This window comes from Eutrigla gurnardus (genome assembly GCF_963514095.1).
Source record: "Eutrigla gurnardus genome assembly, chromosome: 7".
Taxonomy (NCBI): Eukaryota; Metazoa; Chordata; class Actinopteri; order Perciformes; family Triglidae; genus Eutrigla; species Eutrigla gurnardus.
The window spans coordinates 25,875,065-25,897,139 of NC_139921.1; the positions used below are offsets into that span (position 1 = coordinate 25,875,065).

The 22,075-nt window shown below is 45.4% G+C and overlaps 3 protein-coding genes across 3 annotated transcripts; all 3 read right to left on the bottom strand.

Annotated features, from left to right (window-relative positions):
- Positions 1-61: 61 nt before the first annotated feature.
- Positions 62-5,405, bottom strand: slc18b1 (solute carrier family 18 member B1). The gene is made up of 14 exons (XM_084013574.1): positions 5,269-5,405; positions 5,039-5,172; positions 3,867-3,962; positions 3,717-3,790; positions 2,735-2,882; positions 2,410-2,566; positions 2,178-2,314; positions 1,997-2,098; positions 1,806-1,897; positions 1,407-1,502; positions 1,224-1,298; positions 1,038-1,131; positions 715-764; positions 62-580 (listed from the first exon to the last, which is right to left on the bottom strand). The coding sequence occupies exons 1-14, from the start codon at positions 5,285-5,287 to the stop codon at positions 526-528; spliced, it is 1,329 nt and encodes a 442-aa protein (XP_083869700.1). The 5' UTR covers positions 5,288-5,405; the 3' UTR covers positions 62-525.
- A 775-nt stretch (positions 5,406-6,180) lies between these two features.
- Positions 6,181-17,855, bottom strand: tulp4b (TUB like protein 4b). Its single transcript, XM_084013105.1, has 15 exons — positions 17,266-17,855; positions 15,654-15,923; positions 14,943-15,071; positions 14,645-14,806; positions 14,221-14,401; positions 14,029-14,136; positions 13,773-13,939; positions 13,404-13,628; positions 13,036-13,270; positions 12,634-12,757; positions 12,357-12,498; positions 11,984-12,077; positions 11,767-11,910; positions 8,316-11,641; positions 6,181-7,975 (listed from the first exon to the last, which is right to left on the bottom strand). The coding sequence occupies exons 1-15, from the start codon at positions 17,281-17,283 to the stop codon at positions 7,859-7,861; spliced, it is 5,442 nt and encodes a 1,813-aa protein (XP_083869231.1). The 5' UTR covers positions 17,284-17,855; the 3' UTR covers positions 6,181-7,858.
- Positions 17,856-18,603: 748 nt separating this feature from the next.
- myct1b (myc target 1b) lies at positions 18,604-20,482 on the bottom strand. Its single transcript, XM_084013355.1, has 2 exons — positions 20,357-20,482; positions 18,604-19,582 (listed from the first exon to the last, which is right to left on the bottom strand). Exons 1-2 carry the CDS (start codon positions 20,409-20,411, stop codon positions 19,092-19,094), a joined length of 546 nt encoding a protein of 181 aa, XP_083869481.1. The 5' UTR covers positions 20,412-20,482; the 3' UTR covers positions 18,604-19,091.
- Positions 20,483-22,075: the final 1,593 nt, after the last annotated feature.

The following is a 22,075-nucleotide window of genomic DNA, read 5'->3' on the forward strand; positions in this document are numbered from 1 at the left end:
CAAATATTTTGTTAATCGCTTTCTATGAATCATGTAAATTCTACCACAGATTTTATTAGGTTTTGAATGAAATTGGTCATAAATCCAGGTCATGTGATGCAGCAAACATCACAAGATCGTTAATACATCAGAGCTTCAGAACAAAAGGCACATTTAGTTTGTGGTCTGGCCTTTCCACTGGTCGACTAATCGTGTTACATTCATTCATCATCATGTAAAATATGAAATCTACTTAAATACTTATGCAATGCCAAAAAATTATACTTTACAAAACATTAAAGGCTATTAATTATAGCTGGAGAGGTGCACTCAGAATCACAGGTGGGTCGCCCGTGTGTGTGTGTGTGTGTCATTGTGTGTGTGTCACACACACACAATGACACACACACACAACCCACCACATGATTCTCCTGGCAGAAATAATTAAACAATTTGTATAATTTGGAGGCGAATAGCCACAAGCAGCTGACACAATGAGACGTTGTTTTGTTCAGCATGGCCTCCCTCCACACGTTGGTGGGGTCTTCATTCAGCCAGGAGGGGAGTGCTTTCATCTGATCCTGGACCAGCTTCTCCAATGCTTACAATTCAAACACAAAAGTGAGTGTTTTGCGTCAAACAGGGAAACAGGGTCCACGTAGTAGTATTTCAGTATGAGGCATCTTAATACATGACAAGTTGACCTGATTATTTTCATTTGAGGTTGATGATTACCTTTGTTTTGGTGGCGGGTGACACAGGTAATACACAGCCAGGAGAAAGGCCTGAGGACAAGAGTGCTCGTTGAGTAACGTGTGTGTAACAATCACACGCATCATCACGCCCTTTCAATGCCACGCGTGTAAAGCATCAACTCTCCACTAATTATACATTTTTGATGGGATGGTCATAAAATGTAAAAATAGATTTTTTTCTTCAAATCCCACATTAGACTGCAAATATGCCAGAAAATGAGAATGCCCCTTTTCATTGCTTCGTGCATCCTTTTCTCACCTAGATGGACCTGAACCATAGCGACTTCACAGACTCATACTTACAGCCAGAAACCCCAAGAGTGCTTGGACTGCAGCTGCCCACTCAAAGCTCAGGTGATGGGTAATAAGGCCACCCACAATAGGGCCATAAAACATCCTGAACAAAGAACAGCAAATAAGAACCAAGTGAGAACATTGTTTTAATATCTACTGCATTTTCTAGGCAACTGAAAAACGAGTAAGACTTACCCCAAAGACCAAAAGGCCCCAAACATTCCAGACACCATCCCAAGAGTGCTCAGCGTCTCTTCATAGCCTTGATCGCTGCAAAGAAAAGACCAAAGTGTAGCATGTGATTCACTCCCAGTATAACTATTATAACTATAACTATTCATTATTACTATTAGCACTACGACCAGCGAGGACACTCACTATGCACATGCGATGATCTCAGGGAACGTGGCGATGCCAGTCATGCCCAGAGAAAAGCCAATTACACCAAGCATGGTGATCAGCAACCACAGCTGACTGGTCACACACACACACACACACACACACACACACACACACACACACACACACACAGTTATATAAGTAAAAGTAGCATTATCACAGTGGATGAATACTCAATTAGAGTCCTTTTATCCTTTAGCCAAGCTAGCTGTTTCCCCTTGTTTCCAGTCTTTATGCTAAGCTAAGCTAACAGGCTGCTGGCTGTAGCTCCGTTCTAAACGGACAGATAATAAGAGCATAGAATACGCTTTGTCCAAATAAATTGTAGGGGTTGTTCTTTTAAAGTGGAGTTGCATGTGTTTCGTGTTGGACGCTCACCTCGGGATGTGAAGGAAAGGGACGGGGCCGAGTAGACAGAAGCCCAGCGCTGAGGTGGTCCCTCCTGTCACCATGAACCAACCCCTGAGGGACTGACACACACACACACACACACACACACACACAGGATTTAGTCAAAAATGACAAGCTTAAAATTCTGGCAGAATTACCCCATTTTCTTTCATACTCACAGGATATTTATCAGTAATGTACCCAATCAGCGGCGACGCCAGGCAGTAGGGTAACGACAAGCCGAGCATGATGAGCCCCACGTAGCCCGGCGACAGATTAAACTGGACACAGCAGAGAGGGAGAGACTCGTTGACGTCAGGCACAACAAACTCTTTTCACAATGAGAGGAAAGGATATTACCGTCTCCATAGCAAACAGGGACAACGTAGCATCCAGGAGGCCCAGGCCGGAGCTGAGAGTGAACACCACAAAGCAGATCAGCATGATTTTCACTTTGGTGAGAAGTGGAATGAAGGAACCCTTCGAGGGGTCTGACTCTGTTCACACAGAAGCACAAAGTACAGCTCATGGCTACGATCCAAGAGAAAAACATTTGATTAGATGACTAGAAATGAAAAGGATAAACTACTACCGATGCTTGGCAAGACACATATGTTGAAAGGAACCATAATCAACAGGAAACCTCCCAGAAGTAAAAAAGGCACTTCATATCCAAATGACTGGTAGAGCCATCCTCCCACCGGCGGGCCCATAATAAGACCAAGCCCTGTGAAGGCCTCCAAACTGCCCTAAACAGAGAAAATATGCAGCTTTTACTACACATGCCAGTAGATATGTATTCGTTTCCATAACACTGGGAGAAATGGGAGAAACAAAACAACCCTAAACATAATGCTTTCTCTGTTTGTCTCGTGATTCAAAAATGTCTGCGCGTCACAGGAATTGTCTGCACTCACCAAAACAGTTGCCACCTTGTTCGGGAATATTTTTGCTGTCAGGGCGAAAGATGAGGTCATAGCAGCGGCGAAGCCCAGAGCGTCTACGCACCGCACTATAAAACACAGACTTATGAAAGGGGCGCCCGCAGGAACCCGGTTGAGTAACCTGCGAGAAACAAACGGCAAAAATAAATAAGAAATTAATGTCAAACAGGAGTCCGAATAGAAACATGGAAGCAAATGCAGAGTGGCAATAAAATAAAAAAAAATCTGCATTTATCCACATTAAAATAAAGTGACATTACATCCCTAAAGACCCATGGACATAAAAACAATACTGTAACAGCCTGCAGGGATTAAATAAACACTTTTCTGCTTTTGTCTTAAATGGTGAGGTGTTATTCTATACTTTTCTCACAGTCAACCAAATCCAATTAATTTTTAAAATCCTCTTAAGATTCAGCACCAATTCCATTCATTCAAAAACATAGTTAAAAAAAGGGGGAAATAATTTCCTAACAGCTGAGTACTGCAGTTTTTGAGCAAACGTTACTCAAAAAGGGTTCAGAACTACAGCGTCGCCCATGAAGTTGGAATAATAAACAAATGTCTTGTCTTTTATTGCAGCAAACAAATGTGATGCATGAATTAATATCACCTGTCACATCATGTAATCATTGCACCTGGTCAAAAGTGACTACTGGTGCATTTAAATAGGAATAAACAGAGGATTTTGTCTGAAAACAAGATATTCCAACTTTATGGGCGACAGTGTATTTTCATCTGCGCATTAATACACAGTTTGTCAAGTTTAGTCTTTGCATTAGATTTGATGACTCCAGAATAAGAGTGTTTTTATATCAGGATGTTAGTGATAATCTCGGTATCAGGGTGTCTGTCTGGGTGCTTTGAAACGCTCTAAAACCTGCTGAAATATGTGACGATCCACTTTCGTAACAGAGCTGCGTGACGTCGCATGTCATCACATTAACACACTCACCCGAACAGAATGGTGCAGCCCGACGACACAAAGAGCCCCGTCACAAGCATGAACTTTGCACCGATCTGGACAATCTGATGCAACAAAGGGAGTAAATGAGGGCGGCGGATCACACTCCACACACTGATAAGAGTACATCCATGTACTCACGTATTTCCCCATGACTAACGAGCCAATTAGATTGACGATGGCGTAGCTGCCGAAGATGAGGCCGATGACAGTCTGACTGGCGCCCTTCTTCACTGCCTGTGTGGAAACGTGCAGATCGTGCTTTTATCAGTCCGAGGAGTTGATTTCACACATCAACAAGTCATATAAAGTGATTCATACAATACATGTTGAATATATGGAGATAAGACGTTCTTATACAATGAGGCCTGAAATGATTGAGCTCATGATATTTATGACTCCCTAACCTTTAGCAGCTGGAGTCAGCTGACCTTACCTGAGGGTTTAACAGAGTTACTGGCCCTCAGGGAAGGATGTCTGCCACATGATTACTCATCGATTCCACCCAAAACACACTGATGCCATTCATCAGGATAAACATCTCTTTGTATCCATGACAACGGTCATCAGCTGTTGTTTCACTCGCTTGTATTAGTCCACTTGTTAGCAGCGATATCAGTGGTGAATAGTTTTAAAGACCAGAGTTCAGACATTAATAGAAACAACATTTCATTTGACTGTTTGGACCAAATTCATTTGTGGAAAAGGGGCAGCAGAAATAATAATTCCTCTCATCGAAACATTTATTAGAGGAACTAATTAGGAGGCTATTAATGGATTATCAAGTGTTGTAACAGCATTATCACCAAATAGAAGGTTAAATCTATAAAACAAAATGATGTATTAAAGCGATCCTAGGTTACTTTTGTCGAGGTCAGGTTGGTTTATTTCTGTGACTTGATTTTCTATTAAAAGTAAATGAGCCAGTTAGTTTGGAGGCTAGTTTCCACTGTGGTCTCGGGGGCCTGATGGGCCTCAAAAACACGAGACAATTTTAAAAAATGAGGAAAAACCTTACAATAGTGTAACAGCATGACTGTTTGGAAACGGACCCCTGAATGCAGTATAACAGACACATCTGTGTAAAATGTTACTGGTCATAACAGACCAAGTACCTGCACATTTAAATGAAAATACAGAAACAAATAATACATTATATTTTATATATATTTGTAAAGAAAAGTACATTTAAATAAAACCACATATCATTGCTTGCTTTTCAGTCAGAAAGGACAATCTACATGGTTGCTCTAATAAAGCCAGTTAACACGTTATAACTGGGTTATTATTCATTGTATTAATATTCTTCTTACCTCGTCGGGGAAAAACGGGCCTAATATTGAGTAGCAGGTCATTGAACTGAAGTTGACGGAAGCCATTGATATCAAGGTGAGGGTCTGCTGTCTGCTCATCCATCGGTCTGGCGGTCCGCCCGGCGGGCTGCGACCTTTCAGGGGAACATAAAGTCACCGCAGCGTCGGGGCATCGATGTCGGATATAAGGTAGGGGTATAAATTATTATATTTATATTAAAGTCACCAACCTGTTGGCTGCTCCTCCATTTCACACGGTCGGTTCGGTGCTCCGGTTGTTTCGGCAGAAACTCGGACGGTGACGTAACGACACGGAGCGGAAACCTGAAGACTTCAACAGCGACACACACACACACACACACACACACACACACACTCAACACGGAGATTCAAGTTTCCTTCAATGAAGTTAAACGTCAGCATCACACAACCCTTCAAAATAAAACCCCCTTCACGCAGCTTCCGGTCTTCCCATCCAACGTGAAGTGAAGTTTGGCTAAATCTTAAAATGAGTAACACAATTAATCATTCCACACTTTATGATTTACAATGTAATTTATTTTTTTGGTTTTTTTATTCGCATGGATATATTTTGTTTCCGTTTTTTAATTTTAAGGGTTTTTTTTAACATGAAATATGGGTAATTGAACTATTTGTAACACAAAGTCAATAACAAAACTTAACTTCCTTCTCCATCCTTGTAGACCTTTTGAGCTTTATACTGCAGGACTTTTCCTGCAGGGACAAAGTTTTATTACAATGATATCCTTTTGAAATAAAGGGAGTTTATATGTGATATCAACAATAATTTAGTTATTGCATGTTTAATACAAAAACAATAATCATGACTAAACTACTGCTATAGCAATTATTACACACATAATATACTGTATATTTGTACATGAAAAAAATATTAAATTTATCACATAAACCATGTATTGTAATATTATAATGTATTGTAGGACCTAATCAGTACAAACAAAATAAAAGACTATTTAACATTTTAGATATTTTCTACAATGTATGCATAAAGATTCCTTATAGTAATAATTGTTCAATTAAACAACACAATACATCTCAATAAATCTTATCTAATAAATTTGCAGCGTGTCAATGAAACACAACAACAAAAACATCTGGAACAATGTATTTATTTATTACATTTTGGCCAGCCTATAGGTCCATGTAAACCTATGGTCACATCATATTTGTTTCTTTCACAAAATAAGAGAAAATAAAATCAGGCAACCAACTATTCATTAGGCAGTATTGCTGATAAATGACACGCCGACGTCTGAAGCTGCACCAAACGAAAAGCTCTTAAATTAAAACTCTCTGTAGACTCTCTCAAAATACTTTCTTCGTGTAACTTTACTATAACCTTCTTTTAGCAAACGACAAACGTCCACACGTTTCCACATTTGTTTCTTTATACATTAGCACCAGATCTACATGAACCTCACACAGTTACAACTTATGAATGTGCTCAATTTAATAATACCTTTGCAAGTTCGTTGTTCTTTTTTTCTACAGATGTAACATCATGTCACCATGTTAAAGCAAATGTGATGGACATAATTACTGGAATCCGCAACATAAAAGCACAATTTTTCCAAGCGAATGTTTGGTCGTTTACTAAATACACTTTGCAAGCAGCTTTGTATTTTCTTTTGCAAGTTCAACATCAGTTCTATGTAGGAAGCGTTACTGCACACAAGCTCTATCTATCTAAAGCAGCACTGGTTCCAAGAGGAAACTACTGACGTAGCAGCATCAGAAACACCCAATGAAAACAACACCGAGCCAACCAAGGGGTGGGACATTTTCTACCATCTTCCCGCTAACTTACTCTCAGCCAAATGCATTTTCACTACTTGACACATAAGATACCATTTGTAGACAACGTGTACATATTCAAACTAAATAATGATTTGCAGTATTTTGGGCCAAATGAATATGGTTTATGTTCATTGCTTCACTTCACAGAAGTCATGAATAGAAAATATACAAACTATCAACTGGGGTCCAGCTCGTCATGATGCAGTTGCAGATCAATATATTCTTCTATTGCATGTTCAGCAATTTGAGCATAATAATGTTGGACATTTAAAAAAACAAAACGGACTAAATCTCAAATCACGACTTGAACAAAATGGGATTTGAATGAAGAGCAGACACACAAATACAGTTTTTGAAAATGAAATAACAACAATCAATTTGATTCTCATAATAAAAACCATATAATGAATTTACTTTATTAATTAAAACTGTAAATAGTGCAGTGTTTATATCACATATGGTATGGCTTTGTGAAAATGTATTTGCAACTTTGAATGCCATCAAACCTAACAATGTAGGTATTTGCCGTATATCTTTTTTTTAATTATTAACAACACAAACATAAATCAAATATTTAATAATTAGAAATACATTAAATTAGCCATCATTTTTATGAGTAGGGAGTATACTTCATTATAATATACTCCACCTACACACTGCTCTGAAATCCATTCCAACATGTACTTAGTTAACCTTTATATTAGATCTTTTTTTTTTTTACTTCACTCAATAACATTTGAACAATGAATAAAATTAGCTTTAGTACATTCAACATCTTAACTAGAAATGATGGAGCAACTGGTGTGGCCTCCATGACCGCTGACCTACGGCGACATGACCTTCAGACTGATTGTAAATTGTCTGCCTGTTATCTTACCTGTGTATCAAAAACACTGACATTTCCCAGCTTTAGCCCCACACATGGGAGCGGTACGTCACTGTGGCTCCTTTGGACTCCGTCTACAACAACACAGAACTTTTTCACTTCAGCCTTTGAGTCACGTTGGCCAAGGCGACAGCAAATGCCTGCACTGCTGAGAAAGGATACTGGAAATCCATGATATAGCCGTTCCCATCTATTCGCCCAAACTGCATCACCTAAAAGAAGACAAGAGGAAGACATTCCAGAAAGCATTAATTTCCTTACATTGATGCATCTAGGGCTGCGACTAATGATGATCGCCATCAACAATTAAACTTCCAATGATCGTCTTTTATTTTGCACAGCGAAAACTGAAAAATGCAGATCACACTTTTCCAGAGGTAAGATATTTAAATAGCTTGTTTTGTCTCACCAGCAGTCTAAAAAGAAAAGAAAAGGTGAAAACCAATGAATATGACATTTTTGCTTAAAAACGAGGAGCTACATTTTCTGCCAATCAACCAAAAGAGCAATAAACCGATCATTTCACCTCTTCAGGATTTCGTATCTCATTACCTGTCGACCATCCAGCTCAATTTGAAAATTCTTTGCCGACTCCTGTGTCACTCGTCCTCCAAAATCCAGCTGGTAGACCTGGGTGGCTTCATTCCACAAAGGCTGTTTATTGGCCATGACGTAGACGAATCCCTGGCTCCCCAAGCTGCGGTCCTCTCTCTCGTTGGCCTTGCGGCACTTGATCTCCTCCAGCTCGCTGGCCATGCGCATGCTGCGCTTGTTCTTCCAGCTCTTCTTACTACTCTGGTTCTGGTTCATGAGCTCGTCGCCGCTGATGAACAGCTCCGGCTCGCTCTCCGAGCTGTCCTGGAACTCATTGGTGGTCCTGCTCATCTTCTTGGTTTTGTTGCTCAGCTGCTCCCTCTGCCCCTTGGGCTTCTTCTTCTCCCTGCTGCCGAGCCTCGGGCTGGAGATGAGGGTGTTGAAGTCAGAGAGCGCCCGCCCTTCCTTCCTGGATTTGCCCTCGGAGACGTTGGGCATGTTTGCGTCCTCGGCTCTGCTGTCCAGTCTTTTGCGGCTCTTCTTGTTGAAGCGCTCGGACTCCTGGGGCACAGGGCTCTCGTTCAGGGACGATGGCTCTAGGAAGTTGTTGGCAGATTCCGCTTGATCCTCTGAGGAACTCTTGGAAGGTGGTAGCTCAGTCGGTGGAGGAGGAGGGGGGAGAGGAGGCGGTGGGGGCGGCCCAGTGGGAGGAGGTGGGGAGAGGATCGGCTTCTCTAAAATCTGATGAGTTTTGGTCGGGAGGGGAGGTGCTGGAGGGTCTTGCATGGGAGGCGGGCAGGGGTAAGGGTTCCAGGGGTGGAGGTTGACGGGGTGCAGCTGAAGTCCGGCACATGAGCTGGCCCCCGGATACATCGGGGGGAGAGGGCAGCAGGCCAAGTTAGCCAGACTTGGAGGGTATCCTGGGGGCAAGACCAAATTGGGATCCTGCTGAGCAAAGGGGACCGAACCGACCACCTCCTGTGGTGGAGGGTTCTGTAAGGTCTGCAGTGGAGGACCGCCGTGGCCCACACTGGGGGGGAAAGGCGCGAGAGATATCTGGTAACCTGACGGGAAAGTAAGAGTGCTCGTGGTCTGACTGCTCGGCGGTTTAGTCGTGAGGACAAACGGTAGCCGGGTCATGTCCAGGTGCTGAGCCTGACTGATGATGAGCGGAGGCGGTTTATGAGGTCCCGGTGGAGGACCCAGCATGGTTTGCTCCGGAGTGAGCCAGAACTCCTCCGTGGTGGAGGTGTCCCACTGGTAAGGCGGAGGGCGTTTAACCGTCAGGCTGACGTCGCCGAGCGTCAGCTGACGTACAGACTTCTCCAGGTGACAGTGCTGATTCAAAGTCTCGTCCTCGGTGAAGGCGGAGTTCACGTACACCGTCCGGTCCCTGCTGTTGTCGACGGCGCTCAGCAGGCTGTAGGAGGACTGAGAGGCCATAGGCGAGGTGCTTTTGGAGTGCACGATAATGGTGCTGTGGTGGACCCCCTTCCCGGGCGGGAAGTCCTGCCTCACCACGGTGCCCCCCGCGATGCCACTACTCATGGTCCCGCCACCACTCACGCTGACGCTGGTGCTGCTGCTGTTACTGCTGCACTGTGTGCACGTGTACAATGCGGTGGGCACCCTCTGCTGGTAGGTGAGTGCTAGTGCGCTGTTCATTTTCGCCTTGGTGGGGAGGGTTCTGGAGCTTTCCATCATCTGTGGCACTTTGAGTCCGACGTCCCTGCGGTCGCGGCGTAGAGTGGCGTGGATCAGACTGTTATCGATCCTCTGGGGAGGAGGAAGTGTAGCAGTTACTTGATTGGCCGGATCAGGGTAAGGGGGAGGGTCTCCGCTAGGTATTGAGTATCGAGGGACGGACAGACGACTCAACGTGGCTGAGCTGTAGGGAAGCTGAATCTTTTTGTTCTCAGAGGAAGTGACCTTGAGCGTGGCCGAGCCTCCGATGCCGTGGACGGCGTATGCGTTCTGGTTGCGAACGAGGCGCCTGCGCGGCCGGCAAACCTCCTCCACGTTGCCGCTGCTGTCAAAAGTCGTGATCCTCTCGTAACCCAGAGGTGTCGGGTACTGCAACGTAACGGGATGAAGCAAAAACTCATCCTTCTTCAGGCAGGGGTCTGGCGACAGGATACTTGGGCTGTCACAGTTCGTGACGAGAGTTTGAGGCGTGGCGACGGCCTGAGCTGTGGCCGCCGACGCCACGGTGCCCGGGTACGGAGGAGGAGGATTCACCTTCCTCATCTGGATCTCCATAGATCCGTCCATGTCAGTGAAGGGAGGTAAAGTCCGCGGCAGACTCGGCTTGAGCGTGTGGCTGTGCTCCCCCCTGCTGAACCCCGGCTCCGTGGTCGGAGGAGGAGGCAGAAGATGAATCTGGTGCAGCGAAATAGTCGGATAGCCAGTCGGAGGAGGGGGCAGCGTCATCTGCATCTTCAGCTGCTGCTGCATCTGTTGGTGCTGCCTCTGCATCTGCTGATGCTGCTGCTGGATCTGCTGATGCTGCTGCTGGAGCTGCTGCTGCTGCTGCCTCATCTCCTGGATCTGCTGCCGGATCTGCTGCTGCTGCTGCTGCATCTGCTGCTGCTGCTGCTGCATTTGCTCGTGCTGCATCTGCATCTGCTGCTGCTGCTGCTGGATCTGCTGTTGGTGGTGGATCTGTTGGGGCGTCGGGTTCTGTTGTTGGAGCTGTTGGTGTTGCTGCACCTGCTGCTGATGCTGCTGCTGCTGCTGCTGGTGTAGCGTCTGCAGCTGCTGGAGCTGCTGCTGCTGCTGCTGCAGCTGTTGGTGTTGTTGTTGCAGCTGTTGCTGCTGCAATTGCTGCTGTTGCTGCTGCTGTGACTGGGACTGGTGGTGGTGTTGCTGTTGCTGTTGATGATGATGCATTTTCTGCTGCTGCGTCTGCATTTGCTGCGACTGCTTGGACGGCAGCTGGCGAGGCTGCTGCGAGTGAGACCGCTGCGGGTGAGGCTGCGGCGGGAGGTGATGAGGCGGAGGTGGCGGAGGAAGAGTACCGGGGAGAAGAGGAGCCATCTCCAGCCCATTGAAGATCACTTGGCCGGGGTTTGGGTATCTCGTCGGCACTGGGTATGGTGATGGAACTGCATCCTGCCCTCGGTCTGTAACGGGGGCAGAAGCTGCGGCCGCCGCAGCTGCAGCTGCTGCGGTGGCTGTCGGGTTCGTCAGGACGTCGAGCTGGATGTTCTGATTGGCCAGAAGAGACTGAACCAGGCCGATGCTCTGAGTGGGAGACATGGCCTGAGCCGGGCTGTGGATGGGAGCGATGGGGATGTTGACTGTACACGGGGGATTGTCTCCTGCCACTCCAGATGGCCCCATCACTTAAAAAAAACACACAAAGGAGAACTGTGTCAATGACTTTTAGCACATAGATAATCAGGTGCATTGAAAATAACTGCAATCTCACTCATTTCTTATTGTTATGGTGCTTGATATTCATCCACACCTGGTAAATCATCCTCATCCTCACTGAACACATTGGGGTTGAACACAGGCAGGCTCATGAAGTCGTGAGAAATCTTTCGCACTTCGGGAAGGTAGATCGTCATCTGTCTCGGTTGAAGATGCAGCAGACTCGTCTTATAGATGACTGAAACACAGAAGGTTTGAGTCATCCGACCGGCCGCTGCCATGTGAATGTGTGGGCGTTGTGTGAAATTTACCTGCACCGAGATTGGCAGGGAGAAAAGAAGCAAGTCCAACAATTTTGAATTTTGTCCCCCAAATGTTGGATGTGACCTGAGCAAGGTAGTTGTGCTTTGAGGCAGAAATAATGGAAGACAGTTACTGGCGTGACATTAAAAATTAATCAAGAGCTGACATGAGCCTACAGATGATTTATTATAGCAGGTCGTAAGAGAGAGAAATAGTATCTGGGTTTTTTAATCATTTAAGATGAGAGAACATATATCTTTTTACTGGAAAGCCTTGTGTGACATCACAGTTACTTAATGTACATTATCATTTTATTGTGAAAAACTAAATCATACTAATGCAGGAACAACAGTAGCCTTAATGGAAGATGCATATTCATACCTCTGTGATCCCATCCATAGAAAACTCCCGACGTGTCAGACTGGGAGAGCGAATTGGAGGCTTTTTTGGTAACCGTGGCGACCGTTGGCCTTCCTGATTGGCACGTGAAAGTTTGGGAGATTTTCTTGATTCCATGTTCAACCTTTGAAAAAAAAGGAGGTGCAGTTTTCAATCATCTCTTTCTTTTGAAATATCGCATTTTCAATTCACGCCACAGCCGTGACGTCGACGACTCGGTGAAACTATTAAAACGTGCGTAACGTAGAGTTTTTCCGACCTGTTTCCTCTGGACAACTTTGGCGACTTTTTCCCGACCCACTCGTCGCTCAACTCAATGTCACTGGAGTCGGAGCAGTTACAGCTGTCCGTGTATGAGATCATGGGATTCACACACACCTCCTCTGGAAGAAAAAAAACACACGGAACAGCAGGAATATTAATACAAGCGAGTCTTGTTTGGTGGGACCACAGGCTGGATGTGACCCTGGTGCAGCCAGGTCATGGTGCAGGCTATTCCTGGATCAGGCCTCGGACGATGTTACGTCAGAGAAGAGCCGTCATCACCATAGTCTTTCTCAAGGTGAATGATGGCCACAATACAAAATGTATTTTTGTCACCCACCACTAGTGCTATCAAGCTTTGGACTGTAACCCTCGACCCTGTAAGGTCCAAGCCCACCTGCTTTGCTGTCCATTTTCGGATCCATGATGACAAACTCGGGCCGTAGTTTACTGATGCGCCTCCCTTTGAGAATGGGCACCAGTCCTCCTAAATACTCCAGGTAGAGAGTGTAGCAGGGTCCGCCTGCCTCGGGGCTGTCCTCTGCTCGCTTCATGGTGCAGTGCAGCCTCTCATTGCCGGCGGTGGGATAGCTGACAAAGTCCCGGATGTTGTTGGGGTCAGGGATTGGGGGCTGGAACAAAGAGAGGAAAAGGGCTGTAGGATTGCCGGACGCTCAGATGAAAACACGCTTCAGTCAGCGGTTTTCACATTATCAACAGAAGTTGGTTACCGCACATAAATGATTGGAAGAGGGATCAGTGCACCTTGATGGTGGGTATGAAAGCGGTGGTGACGTAAGAGCAGAGCAGCGAGGGCATGTTCAGCTTCCCCACGTCTTTCTCCTCCCTCAGGGCGCTGGCGATGCCCTGCTGGCATAAGAGTTGGAGGCTGGCCACCCTGTGCTCCACGCGGACCACATACAGCGCCGGTCCACACGCAAGGAACAGGCGAGAGTCTCTGTGACCCCAGCAGATGGTGGTGATGGGTCTCTGAGGGACCATTTCACAATAAAAGAACCCCCCGCAGTGATCAGTTTACATGTATTGCTTCTTTTCATCACATCTCTCATACAGATCCCCTCATCTTTCCACTCCTGTCTGTTTATACATGTAATGATATATGATATGGCTAACCTGTGCCGGGGTTTCCAAAGTGTAGATGTGCTCTCCTTGGACATTATAGAACTTAACAAGGGCATTCCTCATGATGGACGAGCAGGAGGAGTCAACAGGAAGTCCGTGTCTCTCCATGCCGGCCACAGCCAGGAGGTCCCCCTGGGAGCACCACTGGGCCTCAACATCTTTGGAGTGAAGGAGCAGAAAAAACATGTTACGGGTCGTACGATCGATACGATGTATTGGCATGCTTGTTAATGTCCCAGTTTTATACCTTTCAGCCCTGAGCGAATTACAGCAGGAGAGAGGTCGTCGTAGTTGTTCATTAAACTGATATCTCCTGATAGGAAGGTGACCGTCAACAGAGGCTTGACTCTCCGCACTTGGAAGGACAAAGTTTATATATCAGAAAAAGTATATTAAAAGGTTGCAAGCTGTCATGAGTGGTTTTGGTGGGCGTTCGTACCGAAAGGCAGGATGTTGTCGTCGGAGTCCGTGTCGCTCTCTGTGCTGTCCTCAACCAGGAAATCGGGGCAGTTCCAGCACATGCTCACGATCCCATCGGACTCGTGCAACAGAACATGGGCGAGCATTCGTCCGTGACAGTCCATCACGATCACCTGACCGTCTGCTGTGCCAAACAAGACCTGAGGGGGCAGTGTACATTACGCCTGAATAGATGGGCGTGATGAAAAAGCTCTGGTTATCAAACTCAAGGCCATCGAGTGCTGCAACACTGCCCATCGCTTCACCTTGTATTTTTTAGGCATTCGAAGCATCCTCGTCCCATATGTACTTTTTCTTAATAAAGATATTTGTTATGCGTTATGCCAGACAGAAAGAAAGGTTAAATAAAACCAATAATTCATAACAGTTCAACCAATGTGTACCTGTTGATCATCGGGCGTCCAGATGCCACAGGTGATTTGACTCTCCAGGTTGATCTCCGAGGACCAGTGTCTCTGTCCGCTGACCGAGCCCACCAACACAAAGCCATCCCGGTACGCGATGAGGGCTTGGGTGCCGTCATGTGACCAAGTGAAGTCACTCACCTGGAGGGAAGAAGTGCTCACCTTCAAGATATTTGTGTATGTATACAGGATACTGCTAAAGTCAAGTACATTACAGATGTCTAGTAGTATAATGTGTTGCAGGCTTTTGTGATGATACCACAAAAACAGTGTCTACCTGGGCTCCTCTGTCGTTCACTAACTCCACAGACCATCTTCCCTCATACTGGATCCACACGAATATACCTCCTTCCATATCACAGGTGGCGAGCTTCTGAAAGGGTTCATTCCAACGCACCAAGACAACCTGCAAACCCCGAAACACCGTTAGCATTTCTCCCAAACCCAGGTGCCTTTTCTGCACAGAGGAGCATTCATGATTAATAGAGAGTGTGAGCTCAGTGCTAATAAAAGGTCTTTAAGACTGAATGTGACCTTAAAGTCCACTGCAGCTGGAAGGAAAGTCAGAATGCAGAGAAACGAGAGAGAGAGTTGATATTATCTGAATGTGAATCTGTGTATTTAATGAATTTGAATTAGGACTTTGGGGTTGTATGCCTCCATCAACCAGTCAAGTTGCTGCTTACGCCCATATGTGTTGAAAAATGCCATCATGACGTCACAGTGACCTTTGACCTTTGACCACCAAATTCTGATCAGTTCATCATTGAGTTTGTGCCAAAATTGAAGAAATGTACTTTCTTGAGATACCGTGTTTTACTACATCTATATATATATATATTATTATTATTTATTTTATTTTTTTATATATATCTATATCTATATATTGTTTTATCGTCAAAGACAGGAACACTGATGTTTGTATCAGGATGGAGGTTTCTGTAAGGATGGGTTAGATATAAATACAAGTCTTTTGAAAGTGACCGACCTCACTGTTGTGTCCTCGCAGATTAAAGTTGATTCTCTGAGGCGTGCTTCGGTCCCTCCTGCAGTGACTGGACGTAAACGTCACCCCGACCACTCCTCTCCCGTTCCCCGTGGCGAGCCAGCCCTCCTCGTAGTACCGCCTCCTGCACACCGGCTTGTCCTTCTCGCTCTTGGGGACTCTGCCCTTCCACGACAGGCAGAGGATGTTGGAGTCGCTGCAGAGGATGGGACCATGTTCCACGGCAGCCAACATCCCTACTGAGTGACCAGGCTGGCGGGTAGAGCAGAGGAAGAGGCAAGTTAAGGGAATATATACTTTAAAAAAAAAAACAAATTTGCTTAGAACTGACTTCTGTCGACATTTTGGGATTTTTGGCTGTGGAAGCCCCCCCCCCGCTTCATTGGCTCCACCCATCCTTCCCCATCACCTGGCTGCCCCACCCCTCTACACACCTGTTCCCTAGTCTTCCCTCATCAGCTCTGCCTTCCCTCCCCTCCTTCTCACCTGCATCCCATTCCCTCATCGGCCCGGTCCCATTTCATTCCCTGCCGGACCATCAAAGTGTCCATGTGCTTTTGCTTTTCAAGCTGCTGCCTCAAACGTCTGCGCTTGGGTCCCTCTGTTCACGACAACAAGAAAGAGGCAAACGCTTCGTGGGGGGAAATAAACCATCCGATAGATGAGACTGAACTTCTTTGGACCTTGTGGTGTCTCCATCTGCTCAGGGAGAAGTGATCAAAAAACTCGGCTACCAACTGGACCTCGTGGTGAGTCAATTGCCGTCTCCAAGCTCAAGAATAAATCTCCATTTGTTTATCCAAGGATGAGTCGTCCTTAACATGCTCAGTAAAATGGAGATTTCAACATTTACAATCCATGTCAACGGGGCAAACTGTAATATGACGTAAGCTGAGATCAGTATGTTGACACCCGTTGATGTCTGATAATATCTACTGGCATTGCCTTTACATTATAAAGTATATTAAATCCACCTTCCTTAGCTACTTCAAAAGGCATCTGTGATTGGAAAAAAAGGGACTTGTGCTCTCTCTGTTTGAGATGATCCATAATTTCCGACACAGCTTGTAACATTGAATCATCAATGTGCCGTTATAGCAGTAAAATCACCACGACTGCTGCTACAAAGTGTCATAGCTGTTGTCCTGTTATTCACCGTCCGTGGAGCAGCTCCAGGATCTGTCCCTTGATGAAATCATCACTACAGCCTGTCCCTTTTTTACTTCTTACAATCAGAACTAAAAGTATTACATAAATAGAACATCAATTCTATTTTAAGGCAAACGTTGGAAAGCATTAGTTTCCAACCTTCCAAAAGGAAATGTTCCAAAGGGCTCACACGTCTACTTTGGAGTAGAAATGTAGTATTTAAAAGCTGCATTATGTTTACAGACTCCATGTTTTTGGCTGCACAAATCCATAAAATGTAACCCTTTTCCACAGATATTAGTCTAGACATTATTTAGTATCTTGGGGGATCTCTCTGACAATATTAAAAGTCCTGTGAATCATATTTGACAGCACAGACTGGTTAGTGTCCGTGTTCTTGTAATGGGGAACGAATGCAAGGTGATCTGAAAGCATTCCAACGTACCTCATAGTTCCTGGACATGTTGAGTTAAAATCCCTCCATTGACTGTGTCCATATTTCCAGTCAGATGATGCACTGAAGGGGTAATGGCTGCTCTGCTCCTGGTGCTCACACAGTGGAATCTACGGGGACGTGAACGGCATCGTTGTGTGTCCCGCTCCAACACTCATCTAAAAACCAAGCACCTCTGCACTTTCAGAGTTTCTGCCATGAAATGAGGCGTCTCGGTGGTGTGATGTGGCTCTGCAGGGTAGTGAGATCCTGTTTCAATGGAGGGAAGAAAAAAAAACAGCCGAATAAAAGCATTATTCAACAAGTAAGATCATCTAACAGAGATGCAGAGAGACAGATGGGTGGGCTCCTGCTTTAAATAGCCGCCTTGTCATTCAGTGCATCAACCTTGAAATTCACAGTTTCCCCCTCAGTCTCTATGCAACGGCAACACCGCATTGGAGCTCAGGGCACTGGCAGTCTCCATGGGTACTGAGCCTGTTTTACGTCAAACAGCCGAGCAGCCAGGCGAGGATGTGAACTCTGCATCGAGCATTAACGCCTCATGCAGACGGTGAGGATAACACATTTAAACATGTCAGGATATATAACCGGCCTCATGCTTTCATGAAGAAAGTAGATCCACAGCATCTTGAAGTAAAAGACATCTCTGTATCTGTAATATTACATTTCTCATTCAAAGGCGCGTATTGAAGCCTTCATGCAGCATTCCGACATGACTCCCATCACCGAGGCTCGTACGGCCGTACTGTACCTGACGCCGGCGGACGACGTTCATCCAGGAGGCAGGTCGGCGCAGAGTGCGGTCGTGTTGCCAAGCGCTATTCCGCCGCTGGCGCACTTTGGGGTTGTGGCTTTAAAAGACGGGTTGCCATGAGGGAGGAAGCACGTAAAAACACATAAATAGACCCCAGTTAAAAAAAACGAAAGCGCCACCACTCATAAACGCCTGTGGACGATCACTGGTACGTACAGCTCAACCACGTATTCTAATATCACATTCTGATGTGGAGCCACAGCCTACTGTAATCTCTCCTCGCGTTGTTGCTGCATCTCAAAAGGGGGTTTCTTTCATAATGGCAACCTCACAAGGCGCACCGCAGCTTAATAATGTGAATTAAAGTGACATTCTTGACACGAGACCTTGGTGTGATGAATGTGTTGGTAGCGGACTGTCCTTCCCGCCACCGTGTTAACATTTGTGGATTAATTAATTTCACAATTAGCCAATGATGACACTACATTTGCTCATTTTAAATACCTAAACTGATTTCTGTTGTTTAGTTTATGCATAAATAAGCACAAGCACTGGAATCTCATCAACATCATAAATCTTTATTGTGATAATATGACTATCAGGCACAGTGTTTCCCTCAGCGTCATGTGAACTTCTACAGGTCACGGGGTCAGGAGATTTTGTGAACAAGTGTTTGCTTGTTACATTGGGTTGGGATTGGTTGCTCGTCTCTATTTTATAAATATTTTAAATATCGTTTGTTTGTTTTTGGACATAACATTTAGAGAAGTTACTTACATGGGATGTATTTGTTAATCTGTGACATTCTATAGAGAATAGAATTTATACTGATCAAGAAATAAACATGCAAAATAATCCATTATGAAAATGATCATTAGTTGTGCCCTTATCTATATCTTAATGCTGTGCTTTGACTTGGTGGTTGTGGAAGCATCGTATTCAGTATAAGGTAAAGCATCAGAAATGGTCTGATAACGAGCAGAGCACAGTCAGAAAGTCCTCCTGTAATCCCAGAATGTTCTCATTTCTTTCAGTTTCTCTTGTATTGATTCAGAGATCTTCAAGTGCAAGTCTCTTCAAAGGCGTGGATGACACTGTCATACGCGGGAGGAGGAGTCTGTGACGGAAGGAAGCCCTTAAGTCCATTGCCCATCCAGAAGGAATGTCTCTTGTTTGGCACAAGGGATGCTGAGTCCGATGAGGTCGAAGCCGGCGCGTCCTCGGTCATGATCAGAGTGTCCTCTCCCATCTCCAGGCCGGCTCGGCTTCTCTTGGCCACGGGGCGGAACGTGGAGCTCTCCACGCCGGGCTTGCTCCCCAGAGGGCCCACCGGCTCCAGAGAGGGCTGCCTGTAGACGCTCAGAAAAGTGCTCCTGTAAAGGCCCATGGGGTTGTCCGTGGATGTCTGTGACGTGCCGGATCTCTTTTTGGAGCGCCTGGTGATCCTGGCGGTGGCCTGGCGCCGGGATGCCCAGGTCAACAGAACGTAGACCAGAGCACCCAGCAGGAGGCCCACAAGCACAGATAAACAGAAGGCTAGAATCATATCGCCTGGAAAGTAAAAATCAATGCAGAGTGTCAGGAAAGGCGAAATACTGCGGGGAATCTAGAGGCAGGATGCACTGTGTTGGGGAAGGGTTATTTCCGTACATGGACGTTACAGCTGCATTTCAAGTTAGAGATCAAACCCTATTAGTATAGACGAGGAGCAGTTGCATCAAGTACATCTCATATGTGCCAGATTGTTTCAGGAAATCATTTTTATTTTATTGATTTGCCACTGGATGCTGCTATACTGGGCACAATGTTACATAAAGTCTTACATCATACCTGCGTGTGGGCTCACTGTCTAGGTAGTATCACTGTGTCGAAGCAGAAACTGGAAAAAGAACTTCACTTTTGTTTTACCATTTGGTTGCCAAGCTCTTCCTGCACTGGTTTCATACTAGAGAGAAAACGACTAGAAACGTTTCCTGACTTCTCAGATGTTCAGAGTTTATGTGAACCTTTCCAGAAACAAGGTAATTCAAATGTTTCACATCAGACATAAACAGAAGACATAATAGTAAAACAAGATGTACATCAATATACATTTTAAATAATTAAATGCAATGCAAAGACTTAAACAATCGTGGGGGTAAACAGAAGGGTTTCAAGCTGCTGTAAAGAACTGTGTTTGACTGGTTTTCAATAAGACACTTTGGGAGATTAAACAGAGTTTTATGTGAAACTCTTTTTGTATCACATCTGCATTTTACAATACAACAGCAGCTTTGGGGGGAAAAATACTAAGAAATACAAAGAAATAAATACATACACACTCACCAAGATTAAATGATTTGAGTATCTCCATAAAGGGATGTGTTTCGTTATGTGCCATAGTTCCACCATAGGCGGGTGTTGGATTCCTCACTGACTCCAAGCCGACGGACGAACATTAAGCTTTTTCCAAGACAGGCCCCCCCCCCCCCCCCTCAGTGTTTGGTACAGCGGAAACTTTGCTGTCATGCTTCCTTCCCTTTCTGGCTTTAAAATTAGCAAGTGCATTGCTTATCTGTGTGGGACACAACACTGGGAAACAGGGTTGCTTCCTTTTGCATCATTTCCTCTGGATCAATACACTGTTAACCTTTTGCTGTAATGTTTACAGTTAAATACTATACCAACCCTTTACCATGAAGCATCTTTTCAATTAGTTATTGTAATTTGCATGGCATTATGGGTAAAGTGCAGATACATTTATTATATGTATGTTTTTTCTCCAATTCAGAAGTAACAATAATTCATCACACTCTAAAGGCGCTATACAAGATCTGATTATTAGATTTCAACCATTTAATGTGACCTCATTTTGACTTGGTCTTATCTTAGCAGATGAGAATGAAATCATACAGACGGGGAAAAGTCGATGTTGCTCTTGGCACCCACAATCTCAACAGGGTTGATAAAGGAAGGTAAAGTATATTCTCAGGTGACATCATTTTTTGGGGGTCAAAATGTGTTTATATTCTGCTCTGTATTCATTGATAGGAAATGATCTGAAAAACTGTAAACTGTAAAAAAGCCTAAACAGTGTACAGTTCAATAATTGCTTTATTGACTTGAGTAGAAAGTAAGTTTCCTGTGAGAGGATAAGGTTAAATAAATATGAATCCTCACTATTTAAAATCCAACAAACTACGGATCTAAAAAGTCTAGCGTTTCCAAGTGTTGTGACAAGGTTCTGGATAATCTAATCCATGAAAAACTAACCATCCACCAGATCCTGCAGGCTATCCGGCTCTCGGCCTCAGTGGGGATTTCCTTCAATTGTTGCACTGTTCCCTCCAGCCTCCAGGCTGACATTCCCACCGCCAGCCTCCTGACATTCCCACCACCAGGTTGACATTCCCAGCCTCCAGGCTGACATTCCCTCTACCAGCCTCCTGACATTCCCACCACCAGCCTCCAGGCTGACATTCCCTCTACCAGCCTCCAGGCTGACATTCCCTCTACCAGCCTCCAGGCTGACATTCCCTCTACCAGCCTCCAGACTGACATTCCCTCTACCAGCCTCCAGGCTGACATTCCCTCTACCAGCCTCCTGACATTCCCTCTACCAGCCTCCTGACATTCCCTCTACCAGCCTCCAGGCTGACATTCCCTCTACCAGCCTCCAGACTGACATTCCCTCTACCAGCCTCCTGACATTCCCTCTACCAGCCTCCTGACATTCCCTCTACCAGCCTCCTGACATTCCCTCTACCAGCCTCCAGGCTGACATTCCCTCTACCAGCCTCCTGACATTCCCTCTACCAGCCTCCTGACATTCCCTCTACCAGCCTCCAGGCTGACATTCCCTCTACCAGCCTCCAGACATTCCCTCTACCAGCCTCCTGACATTCCCTCTACCAGCCTCCTGACATTCCCTCTACCAGCCTCCAGACATTCCCTCTACCAGCCTCCAGACATTCCCTCTACCAGCCTCCTGACATTCCCTCTACCAGCCTCCTGACATTCCCTCTACCAGCCTCCAGACATTCCCTCTACCAGCCTCCTGACATT

Excerpts from the sequence above, each read along its gene's own strand:
- slc18b1 (XM_084013574.1), bottom strand. Across the intron at positions 1,503-1,805 it reads CCTTTCCTTCACATCCCGAG|TCAGCTGTGGTTGCTGATCA; the intron begins GTGAGCGTCCAA and ends GTGTGTGACCAG. Across the intron at positions 1,299-1,406 it reads GAGATCATCGCATGTGCATA|CGATCAAGGCTATGAAGAGA; the intron begins GTGAGTGTCCTC and ends TTTTCTTTGCAG.
- tulp4b (XM_084013105.1), bottom strand. Across the intron at positions 13,629-13,772 it reads CTTTGGAAACCCCGGCACAG|AGACCCATCACCACCATCTG; the intron begins GTTAGCCATATC and ends ATGGTCCCTCAG. Across the intron at positions 11,911-11,983 it reads CCCTGCCAATCTCGGTGCAG|TCATCTATAAGACGAGTCTG; the intron begins GTAAATTTCACA and ends TCTGTGTTTCAG.
- myct1b (XM_084013355.1), bottom strand. The coding sequence starts at position 20,411 with ATGGCACATAACGAAACACATCCCTTTATGGAGATACTCAAATCATTT. Across the intron at positions 19,583-20,356 it reads ACTCAAATCATTTAATCTTG|GCGATATGATTCTAGCCTTC; the intron begins GTGAGTGTGTAT and ends TTTACTTTCCAG.